The following is a 12,685-nucleotide window of genomic DNA, read 5'->3' on the forward strand; positions in this document are numbered from 1 at the left end:
CAGAGCTCGATCAATGTGTGTCTCCTTATGTGTCAACGTCTGCCAGGAAAACTCCAGATTTGAGTTGGTCCTTAGTTCCCTTCATTTGTCAACCTGTGCTTAGTCTTTATAAGTCAACATTGCAATCTCTACATGAAGATATTGGCTTGATGTATCTCTGGGTTGTGGATGTGTGCACCTACACTGTCTTGAGGCTGCTTAGTCCTACCTCTAATCGAGGATCTTCCACTCCTGATATACTGTAGCAGGCTTTTATTTACATCCTGTACACTGCAGGTAAATCAAATACAGCTCTCCAGTCTATTGTCTAAACTTGTCTCTGCACATGTTCATTCTATCTGATGTCTTCTTTCCCATTGATGTCAGAGTCATGTTATCGTAATACTAAAGGTAAAGTCACCATTGTCGTACCAAACCATAGGGTGCTTCTGGATTAGTGGTGCTGGAAGAGCACAGCAGTTCAGGCAGCATCCAAGGAGCACCGAAATCGACGTTTCGGGTAAAAAGCCCTTCATCAGGAATAAAGGCAGAGAGCCTGAAGCGTGGAGAGAGAAGCTAGAGGAGGGTGGTGGTGGGGAGAAAGTAGCATAGAGTACAATAGGTGAGTGGGGGAGGGGATGAAGGTGGTAGGTCAGGGGGGAAGAGGGTGGAGTGGATAGGTGGAAAAGGAGATAGGCAGGTAGGACAAGTCCAGACAAGTCATGGGGGACAGTTACTGAGCTGGAAGTTTAGAACTAGGGTGAGGTGGGGGAAGGGGAAATGAGGAAACTGTTGAAGTCTACATTGATGCCCTGGGGTTGAAGTGTTCTGAGGAGGAAGATGAGGCTTCCTCCAGGCGTCTGGTGGTGAGGGAGCAGCAGTGAAGGAGGCCCAGGACCTCCATGTCCTCGGCAGAGTGGGAGAGGGAGTTGAAATGTAGGGCCACGGGGCACTGTGGTTGATTGGTGCGGGTGTCCCCGGAGTTGTTCCCTAAAGCGCTCTGCTAGGAGGCGTCCAGTCTACCCAATGCAGAGGAGGACCGCATCAGGAGCAAGGATACAATAGATGATATTAGTGGATGTGCAGGTAAAACTTTGGATGTGGAAGGCTCCTTTAGGGCCTTGGATAGAGGTGAGGGAGGAGGTGTGGGCGCAGGTTTTACAGTTCCTGCTGACACTGACATTTTTTTACAAACACACCGACTCCCACAGCTACCTGGATTACACCTCTTTCCCCACCCTACCTCATGTAAAAATGCCATCCCGTATTCCCAATTCCTCCGCCTCCGCCGTATCTGCTCCCAGGAGGACCAGTTCCACCACAGAACATACCAGATGGCCTCCTTCTTTAGAGACCCGCAATTTCCCTTCCCATGTGGTTAAAGATGCCCTCCAATGCATCTCGTCTACATCCCGCACCTCTGCCCTCAGACCCCACCCCTCCAACCGTAACAAGGACAGAACGCCCCTGGTGCTCACCTTCCACCCTACCAACCTTCGCATAAACCAAATCATCCGCCAACATTTCCGCCACCTCCAAAAAGACCCCACCACCAGGGATATACTTTCCTCCCCACCCCCTTTCCGCCTTCTGCAAAGACCGTTCCCTCCGTGACCACCTGGTCAGGTCCACGCCCCCTACAACCCACCCTCCCATCCTGGTACCTTCCCCTGCCACCGCAGGAACTGTAAAACCTGTGCCTAAACCTCCTCCCTCACCTCTATCCAAGGCCCTAAAGGAGCCTTCCACATCCATCAGTTTTACTTGCACATCCACTAATATCATTTATAGTATCCGTTGCTCCCGATGCGGTCTCCTCTACATTGGGGAGACTGGATGCCTCCTAGCAGAGCGCTTTAGGGAACATCTCCGAGACACCCTCACCAATCAACCACACCGCCCCGTGGCCCAACATTTCAACTCCCCCTCCCACTCTGCCGAGGACATGGAGGTCCTGGGCCTCCTTCACCGCCGCTCCCTCACCACCAGACGCCTGGAGGAAGAACGCCTCATCTTCCGCCTCGGAACACTTCAACCCCAGGGCATCAATGTGGACTTTAACAGTTTCCTCATTTCCCCTTCCCCCACCTCACCCTAGTTCTAAACTTCCAGCTCAGCACTGTCCCCATGACTTGTCTGTACTTGTCCTACCTGCCTATCTCCTTTTCCACCTATCCACTCCACCCTGTTTCCCCCCCGACCTACCACCTTCATCCCCTCCCCACTCACCTATTGTACTCTATGCTACTTTCTCCCCACCACCACCCTCCTCTAGCTTATCTCTCCACCCTTGAGGCTCTCTGCCTTTATTCCTGATGAAGGGCTTTTGCCAGAAACGTCTATTTCGGTGCTCCTTGGATGCTGCCTGAACTGCTGTGCTCTTCCAGCACCACTAATCCAGAATCTGGTTTCCAGCATCTGCAGTCATTGTTTTTACCTCATTGTAACGCCAGCTGTCCAGCCAACTGAGAGAACTGAGGGTATACTTTGCTTAGCTCAATAAGAGATTTCTACCACCAATTATCCTCTCCCCAGCTATTCAACTAATAGAAGATTTTGCTGGATTTCAGCGCTTGCAGTGAGATTTGTGGAGATTTGGTTGGTTGGGAAATACAGCAGAATGCTTAATTACTCTGGACTTGATTTGTCTGCATGATTTAAATTTCATGTCTGCTTCTTCATGATTTGAGGGAACATTTCAGCCAGGAAATTCTTACCTAGTCTTAGGATAAATGATTTCAGCCTGACCCATGCTGACATCATAAGGTATTTCTATATGTTAGTATATTATTCTTTTAGGGAAGGTACTTGAGCAGCCAGTTTGTTAAATTAGACAGCAGCAATTGATGATCAGCAATGAGCCAGCAACATTGGGAAAAAAATGTTGTCATTTCCAAAGTAAACTTGACATTAAATCTTTAGACTGGTGTGAAATGTACAATGCAGTTGGACTTGAATGAAAAGATCTCCGGTCTTCCCCATTCACAAAAGTTAGTTTTGAAATTCCATACCAAAAGAACTGTGGATGCTGTAAATCCAAATAAAAACAAGTTGCCGAAAAAGCTTAGCTGGTCTGGCAGCATCTGTGAAGAGGAATCAGAGTTAACGTTCCAGATCTGGTGACTCTTCCTCAGAACTTTCTTGGTACTGAGAATTGTGGAGTTTTGTTTTTATAAAGTACATTTAAAAAGCTTCTAACCTCTGTCATGTTTTGATGATGTCATCCCCTTTTCTTGTGCACACAGCTGGCAGAGACACTTATAGAATTGTTTTCAGTCCCAGGAGTTAGTGAAAGCATACTTTGGGAATTTGAGGTCAGCCAAGGTCCTATTAAAATCAAGACAGCAATCCCTTTGAACTTCTCTTTTTATTCTCAAGCAATATGCATTTGCAGTAAACCTTTCTGGTTTGCTGTGAGATTTAATGAGTTTCCATCAGTTGTTAACTGTGTATCATGTTCAGTCATTGGTACATTGAAGGGATCTAATCTAAATTTTAAGCTGATTCAGTTCAGTGTATGTTCTATCATTTTATAACATATAATGCTTCAAGTTATTTCGAATGTGAACTTTGTGCTCCTTAATTCAATTGATACTAGTGAAAGGAAATAGTACTAATTCTGTTTTGTGTGGCCAGGAGAAAGATGCAAAACAAAACACATTCCATTTGACCAAGCAATATATTTCCACTCCAGCTCCGAGCAGTGCACCCACCTGTGCCAATTCATTATCTTTCACATCATGAAAAATCCTTTCTCTGTGAGATTGTCAGTTCATACCAACTGGTGAAAAATTAAGAATAGCTCTATGCCATGCACTCTGCCTCATTAGGAATACAATTTTCAAAATCGTTGTGTGGCATGTGTATCAGGTTGTTTTAACATCCTAATAGCAGTGTGAGTGCCCAATCAGAACAATTCTGTAATGCAAAACAACCAGTTTATCCAAAATACTGTCAAATAATGTGATTCTAAATCAATAAATACAGGAATATATGGATTTTAAGATGTTCGATTACATGATCAATTCGATCACAGCTCGACAGAAAATGGTAATGATGTTGACACCCAGTATCTCCCCACAGACGTTTTAGCTACATGGACATCTGCAGATCCATAGAGCCTAGTTTAGTACCCAATGCAGCAGTAACCCCTGAAATGACATTGCTGAAACTCTTTGTGTAAGTCTGTCTTTGTTCCTGGCTATGATTTTATATTTAAACTCTTTAAGAGCTAGTTATATATGGTAGAAAATGAGTTGTTCACAATTTAAAATATATATTCATAGGTCACAACTATCACACAGTTTTTATTGTAATTAATTGGTTAAAAATAACTATTGTGCATCAACCAGAGTAACCTTAATAAACCAGTTGTTAGGATTGAAATGCACATGATTTGTATTCTCAAAGTTAATCCAATATTATATTTGATTCTATGAAACAAATTGCTCTCACTTAATGTACTGCAAAGAAGGAGACACGTTTAGCTTTTGAGATTTTTCCTAATTCCTTTTTTTAAGTATAAGCATCTCCGTGACATCAACTGTTTAGTTTGCTGCTTTGGTAGATGCCAATCTTTCCAATTGAAGCCACAGTGAGGATCGGAGGGAGTATTTTTCCATTGAGTTCTGGTTTTGCATAGAAGTTGGCACAGCTTTCTTTGGTTTGGTTGAAATGTTGGGATTCCTAGACCTGGACTTTTGCCAAAACAGAAAACCTGTCCAGCAGTAATGGTAGAAGAGCTAGAAAATGGCAAGTTCCAATTGCCATTTTCACAGGGGTGGGATGGAATGTGTTTGGATCAGGATTTGTGCATGAGCAGTTTAAGGAGCCAATTTACCACTTAAATCAAGTCAGATTTTCGTAGCTCAGGGTTGTGAAACCAAAAGTGTTCTAGATCGATGTGATTAAAAACCGGGCTGCACTTTGTGCATCTTTTTTAGGTAGTCAGGGTTTCCCTTTAGATAATTGAAGTACCTCTTTGGTTACGGTCCAGGCACGCCTTTAGAGTGCCAGCTACCCTTCACTACAGTCAGGAGTCCTTTGGATTGGTTAAAAGTAGGAAGGAATTTACATTAATCATGTATTAATTCATTAACTGTCAAGCTGATTTGAAAATGTCATGAGATATGTCAAAAGCAATGGTCAAAAGCGTCAAAGGCAACTATCAAGAGGACCTGCCACAATTGTCAAAAGAAGCTGTCAAGCTGTGAATGTGACATGTCAAAGGGATCTGTCAATACATTTAGATGAGTTCTACCCTTTAAAACTTTTGAATGAATGTCTGAAGGATTTGAAAGAATCATTGCTTGTTATTTCAATCCGTCTGTTGACATAAGCCTGAGGGTTTATATCAGTGAATTAGTGCTGCGTGACTGATAATGGATTTTTGTGGAATCACAATATGGTGTTTGACAACTAAAGTTGGTTATAGACTCTGAAGTAGGACTATAAATTAATTCCAATGGTGTTGATATCAGATCAAGCACTTGAATAAAATGTTATTGTAAGGCATTATATAGTTTAAAGTATAAAAAATATAGTAAAGAAACATTCATGAAGAGTGGGGTTTCCACAATGATAAAATATGCAATGCATACTTTGAAATTTATCTCACTTTTACTTTTTTTCCTCCTCTGTTGATGGGTCCTGAGATCTGCATATGGTGAATATATGTGGCATGTTAGCTATAAGGTGATGGATGGGGTATGGGTTGGCTTTAAGTTAACATAAGGACTATGAAGGCACATAGGATGTGAGCAGAGAGATTAGGTTGGTATAAGGTAATAAATGGCTATGGTGGATAGATTTAGGAAATGAGGCAATATTTATTGGGCATGGGGATTTGGTGAGCAGGGGATGGGAGGTGAGGGCTGGTGGGATATTTTGTGCTTTACTGTTGTCTTTCTGAAACTTCAATATAGTCCTAGTGCCCAGACATTTCTCCTAGCTCACCTCCACACCCCTCAGACTCCACTCTGTGCAGGGTCACTGAGATTTCTTTCTCCACTGATAATAAGGAAGTTGAAATATGAACTCTAGTGAATGCGAGTGCAAAATACATAACTCAAATGTACCTTTTTAAATGGTTATTTTTTTTCATTTTGTGACAAATCTCCACAAAGAAGTTTATTGAAAGTATGACATGGATCTTTCAACCAGGCTTCATCTCAGTAATCTAAAACACAAATGATTCAGATCTTGTGTGTGATGAAAATTGTTGATGGTTGATAAGTAAATAATAAAATGGTGATGGTACCAAACAGCTGTTTGATCAATGCCATTTCCTCAAATCTGCAAAGGTTGGCAAAGCTTTGTCAGGAAATATTGAGTCTCTCTCTACAAATCAAAGGATTCTGCAGATGCCATAAATCACAATGGAATTTGAAAGGATTAAGAATGTCAAGATAACGTAAAGTTTGAATTATGGCTATTATCTCCCTGCCTGGTCTGACTTCTAAGATGTTGGGACTGAAATGCTTTTTTGCAGTAAGATTTTTAAGTTGCTGATTTTTATCTTTGGCACTGAGCTCATGGAGAGCTGGAGTAATAGAAGTCTGTCTGCTGTGATGCAGATGGCATGACTGTGTAAAGCCTATGAAATGCATATTCCTCATTATCTCTACAGTTACTTGGTGAGTGATTCATGCAAAGTTACCATTGGAAGATGTTGACAGTTTGCCATTAGTGCTTCAAATGGCAGTTGGTTATCCCAACCTAATCTCTCAAGTGGGATTGTGAACTAAATTTTGAGATTCAAAACATTCAAATAATGGCTGCTGTGGTCTTTACACCAAGTTACAACAGCAGTACAACTGCTTCAGCAGACCTTTGCTTCAGTTCTCACTGAAGGGTCATAACAAGCCTTAAAATGGTGTCACTATAGGAAAACATGTGGGAAATACTGGCTTAGATTGTAAATGGTTGAAGGTTGTACAGCCTTGACAGACATAACTCTGTTCAATTCTTTCCTTATTTATTGTCTAAACACTGTGCAATTTAGAGTCATGCAGCACAGAAACAGACCTTTCGGTCCAACTTGACCATGCTGGCCATGTTTCCCAAACTAAACTAGTCCCACTTGCCTGCGTTTGGCCCATATTCTAAATCTTTACTTTTCATGTACCTGTCCAAATGTCTCTTAAATGTTGTGATAGTACCTGCATGTACCACTTCCCCTGGCACATACAAACGACCCTCTGTGAAAAAGCTGCCCCTCGGTTATTTTTAAAACTTACTCCTCTCTCGCCTTAAAAATATGTCCTCCTAGTTTTGAACACCCCTGCCCTAGAGAAAAGATGTTTACTATTCACCTCCTCTATGCTACTCACCTATAAACATCTATAAGGTTACCGCTCAGTATCCTATGCTCCAGTGGAAAAAATGTCCCAGCCTACTTATGAGAGATCATCAGTGTTGCAGGGGACATTGCTGTCTTCTGTCAAGGATTGAACCTGGTAACTTCAAAATCACTTTTTTCAGATCCGGAAGACAGGGTTCTAAACTTAGTGCAAGATATGTGAGATCTGCTTGCCTTTTGAGTATAGGAGTTGGGAAGTCATTGTTGAGGTTGTACAGGACATTGGTGAGGCCTGTTCTGAAATACTTTGTCCAGTTTATAGGAAAGATATTATCAAGCTAGAGAGGGTTCAGATGAGATTTATCGGGATGTTGGTGGGCTGAGTTATAAAGGGAGAATGAATAGGCTAGGACGTTTTTCACTGGAGCGTAGGAGTTGGAGACAATAACTAGGGATATAGATCGAGTTAATGGTAGTTGTCTTTGCCCTCTGGGGGATTTCAAGACTAGAGGCACATTTTTAAGGCGAGGGAGGAGAGCAATTTTAAAAAAGACATGAGGGGCAAATTTTTTACACCGTGATTTGCATGTGGAAGGAATTTCCTGAGGGTACAATTATAACATTTAAAAGACTTTTGGACAGATACATGAATGGCAACGCTTTGGAGGGATATGGAGCAGGAGCTGGCAGGTGGGGTTAGTTTATGATTTGAGATGCTGGTGTTGGATTTGGGTGTACAAAGTTTAAAAATAACACCACACCAGGTTATAGTCCAACGGGTTTAATTGAATGCACTAACTTTTGGAGTGGTGCTCCTTCATCAGGTGGTTGTGGACTACATAATTGTAAGACACAGAATTTATAGCAAAAGTTTACAGTATGATATAACTGAAATTAAGCATTGAAAAATACCTTGATTGTTTGATGAATCTCTCATCTGTTAGAATGACCATGTTAGTTTCACTTTCATATGTAAATCACAAAACTTTTTTAAGTTACATTATCAGGTGAACTTTAACAATTGACGTCAGCCCGGATAATGTGTTGAAGCTGTTAGCCCCTTGTGTGTTGCTGTCTGTGCCATAATGTTTCTCATTTAAATCTGATTCTAATCTAAAAAATGAATGAACATAATCTTACATTGATTCATGTAGTTGTTGAGCAAAGTACAATGTAACTCTGCAAGTACAAATTTACTCCACAAACACATATGTGTATGTGTGCATGTCTGTTTGTTTGTGTGGAGTGGTGTAAAAAGGGGCTAAGTGTGTGTGTGTGTGTGTGTGTGTGTGTGTGTGTGTGTGTGTGTGTGTTGCAATGGGATCACCTGTAGTGTGACATGAACCCATGGTCCCAGTTGAGGCCCTCCCTATGGGTATTGAACTTAGATATCCACCTCTGCTTAGCCACTTTTCGCTGCTGCCTGTCCCAAAGTCCGCCTTGGAGGATGATCACCCAAAGGGATTAGTTCAGGTTGGGATTATGTTCGGCAAGGACTGGTTGAATCGAAGGGTCTGTTTCTGTGCTGTATTAGTCTATGACCTCAATTATGGAAACGTTCTTAAGCCTCATTATTACTTGATTGTTTGTTTATTTTTTTCAATTTACCACTTGCTGGATGATGCAGTTGAAATAGGGTGCAGCTCGTTTTACTCTCCTGGTTCTATCTTACTGTAATTTAAACTCTGCTGGTAAGCATGCCTGCTTTAATCTGGTGCGCGGCTCTTCAAAAACACAGATCAAGCTCCAATGTCAACTGAACTTGATCTGCGATTTCCAACAGCAGGCTGAGGTAAGGGTGCAGATTTGGTTTCCTTGGAAATCAAAGTAAACCAGCAACTGCCAGAGCCAGAAAGAGACCCAACAAAATTTCAGGTGTGATAGGTTGGCTGATTTCAATCCACCTGCCCTTCAACCACACAGCCACAAGATTGACTTCACTGGTTTCCAAACCCCACCCCCCACCCCAATCATTCAAATCCCACCCTCCAACTCAGCACCACCCCCTTGACCTGACCTACCTGTCCATCTTCCTTCCCATCGACCTATCACCATTACCTCCCATCTGCATTCACCTGTCACTTTCCTGCCCCCACCCCATCCTCCTCTCTATCTTTCAGCCCCCTTTCCCCATCACATCCCTGATGAAGGGCTTATGCCCGCATTGTTGACTCTCCTGCTCCTCGGATGCTGCCTGACCTGCTGTGCTTTTTCAGCACTTTTCAACTTTGACTTTTCAGCATCTGCAGTCCTCACTTTCTCAGTAGTGAAGAAGGTATTTAGTATCCTTGCCTTTATTGGTCAGTGCATTGAGTATAGGAGTTGGGAGGTCATATTGAGGCTGTACAGGACATCGGTTAGACCACTGTTGGAATACTTCTGGTCTCCCTGCTATAGGAAGGATGTTGTGAAACTTGAAAGGGTTCAGAAAAGATTTACACGATGTTGCCAGGGTTGGAGGGTTTGAGGTATGGGGAAAGGCTGAAATAAGCTGTGGCTGTTTTCCCTGGAGCATTGGAGGCTAAGGGATGACCTTGTAGAGGATTATAAAATCATGAGGGACATGTTTGGAGTAAATAGCTAAGGTCTTTTCCCCAGGATATTGGAGCCCAGAATTAAAGGACATAGGTTTAAGAGAGGGCAAAAATTTAAAATAGACCTAAGGGGCAATTTTTTCATGCAGAGTGGTATGAAGTGGTGACATTTAAAAGGCATCTGGATCTGTATATGAACAGAAAGGGTTTAGAGGAATTTGGGCCAAATGCTGGCAAATCATCTTATATTTATTTAGGATATCTGGTCGGCATGGGTGAGTTGGACTGAAAGGTCTGTTTTTGTACTGTACAAGTCTGCGACTCTGCTACCTCATGTTCACAGGAACAGCATTCATTCTAGCTCTGCCACTGCACGCTCATCTGACGAAAGCTCCTGGGCTACATCCCTTACTATTACATGCAGAATGCCCGCTCACTCATTTCATCCCCTCAAACTACTAACTCTTCCTGCTGTATACAATTCCTAGAGATTTTCTCACCACTTCTGCCCACGCATCACTGCTAACTGCCCTTAAATCTACTTCTATCATACTCAAACCCTCTTTGTCTAATTGCTGGAAAAAAGAGCAGGGAATGCTGGCATAGATCAGGCTCATCACTCCGAGAGAAAAAAAACCATTCTTCTGGCTGGAGAATGGCATGACAAAGCACATTTAGCCTATTGGTGGGTTTCAATCACATTCTCTTTGGCCTCTGAGAGAGATTTTCTGTTCATACTTTCTACTTGGCGATGTTATGATGCTAAATTTCCATTTCATTTTCAGAAATTTGATCTAGGCTTCTATTTCATCTGCTTCCCAACACACACCCTTCTTTGTTGGCCTCAACTGTGAGACCCCTTTCTAGACTGTACTGCAAGGTCCCACCAGGCATCAAAACCACTAAAGGCTCTGATGGAAGCATGGACAGTGGTGTACCTTTTTTTGTTCTGTGTCAGTCTGAGTGTTTTGCACAGGTGCCAGGAACAATATTTGGAAAGGGAACCCCTAAGCTGTATATATGGCCCAGGGATCCTACAAGACAGCAGGAACTTGTGGGTTCTCTAGCATGTACAAATCACGGGGGCTCCCAGGATATATGACCCAAAACTTTTTTTAGAATTTGGCATTGACTTTCACATCGACATTCAAACATTCACAAACTCCTGTAGGTTGTGGTAGGGCATTCTCAAAGCAATGTAAGTGCAGTCAACAATACTGTGCACTGAGGAAGCCAGTGATGTTGGATAATCCATTGTCCTGATTGCTTGACATCAGAGGGGAAAAGATTTGTGCTGCTGCTGTTAGCGACATCCTGGACTCTTTTTTTTTGTTTTGTTGAACCTCTTTCTTTTTTGAAAAAAGTCAGTGTTTTTCCATTTGATCCTGAAAAATGACCCTAACAGCAAATTAAGATTACACTGAGAGTGTTGGGGCGGGGGGAGGAGGAGGGGAAAGTGGCAAACAGCAAAAGGAGGAGCAGTGGAAGGGGACAAGAAGAAAAGGGAAAGATGAACTCTGACGCAGTAAAATCTTGCATCATATACATTGTTTCAATATAGTGTTAGAGCATTTTGCATGCCAAAAAAAAATTCTCACCATATTTTTACAAACATCTGACAACAAATCTAAATTAGTGGCCTTTTACTATAGCTAGCATTGATGCTTCTAATATTTATACAGTATTTAATAACTAAGCAGGGGCTTATCTTTTGTATTGAGTCAAAGAAATGCATTTAGGGCTTTCACGAGAAGGTGCAAATATAGTAACCACTGAATGAGAGTGACAGAGTACGTTGTGCTGTTTTTTAAACAATATCGCTTTAAATTGGGAGAATATTCAGATCTGTATTTAAGTGTTGTGAAACCTGAGTTAGAAGTTACATCAACATTTCTACTAATTAGACACCAGTACTGCACTGCAAATGCTGGATAAGGACTTCTCAACTGCTAAAGTTGTTAAATAGCTGATTACTGTGTGAAGTGAGAAATGAGCATTATCACAAGAGGGGTGTTTTTGATGGGTTCCTTTTGTTCCTGTTAAATGACATTTCATAAAATTGTATATCAGTAAAATCACATGATTGACGGTTGTTACATTCTACAAAAAAATTTAAAAGGGTAATAGCGCGTTTAGTTCAATCTATGCTTAGTGGGTACAGTTCCTAACTCTGTAAATAAGAATTGAGTGAGATTCTGCCAAACTACTTTCTGATGGGTCCTCTGCAGCTATCAGTGGAATGAATTACACCCTGTCATTTTAGTCATGAACCCCACCTAGGCCTAAGAAAGTGAAACGTCTGCCAACCGACTACATCACTTAGTTCTCCCTCTTTTTTTTTCTCTGCTGAAAGATAACTGGTTTGCCCCAATGTAAATAATTACCAAGTTAATCTATTCAAAATACATGTGTGAAGGTGTCAAATACTACAGCTTTTCCCCACAAATGACCAGTCAAAAATGTCGTTCAGCTGATGCCTATCTACTAGTGGTGGTACTCATTAGTATCAGTGCGGAAGACTGTTAATTTGGTTTTATAGTTGTCCTGTGTACTAGTCGTCATCATTTAATTCTGCATTCTTATTTAAAAAGTGTTTTCTCTTTTCCTACAGGGGTTCGCCAGACCGAGATGGAACTGTAAGTATGCAGAAAATATGTCTATTGAATGGTTAATATTCAGGTTAAATAAATATTTGTTTGGACCAGTTAGTTGAAGCTTAAAATAATAATTACTTCATACTGCAATATGTGCAGTTGTATATATTTAGTGCTGACACTCACAGTTAATCCCTCTACCTTTTTATGTACAAGTAGCCCCATCAAATTGCAGAGTTGCTCTCACTAGAATGTTCTGCAATATAAGTCTTTCATTG

General features: G+C 41.7%; 1 protein-coding gene across 14 annotated transcripts in view; it reads left to right on the plus strand.

Moving 5' to 3' along the window:
* The window catches only part of sgip1a (SH3GL interacting endocytic adaptor 1a), a 279,362-nt gene that overhangs the window by 140,187 nt on the left and 126,490 nt on the right, over positions 1 to 12,685 (plus strand). For all 14 annotated transcript variants that reach the window (XM_072574089.1, XM_072574090.1, XM_072574091.1 and 11 more), the window contains exon 4: positions 12,425 to 12,449. In XM_072574089.1, coding sequence (XP_072430190.1) covers positions 12,425 to 12,449 — 25 coding nt within the window. The remainder of the gene's footprint in view (positions 1 to 12,424; positions 12,450 to 12,685) is intronic.

Source organism: Chiloscyllium punctatum, chromosome 7 (genome assembly GCF_047496795.1).
Source record: "Chiloscyllium punctatum isolate Juve2018m chromosome 7, sChiPun1.3, whole genome shotgun sequence".
NCBI lineage: Eukaryota > Metazoa > Chordata > Chondrichthyes > Orectolobiformes > Hemiscylliidae > Chiloscyllium > Chiloscyllium punctatum.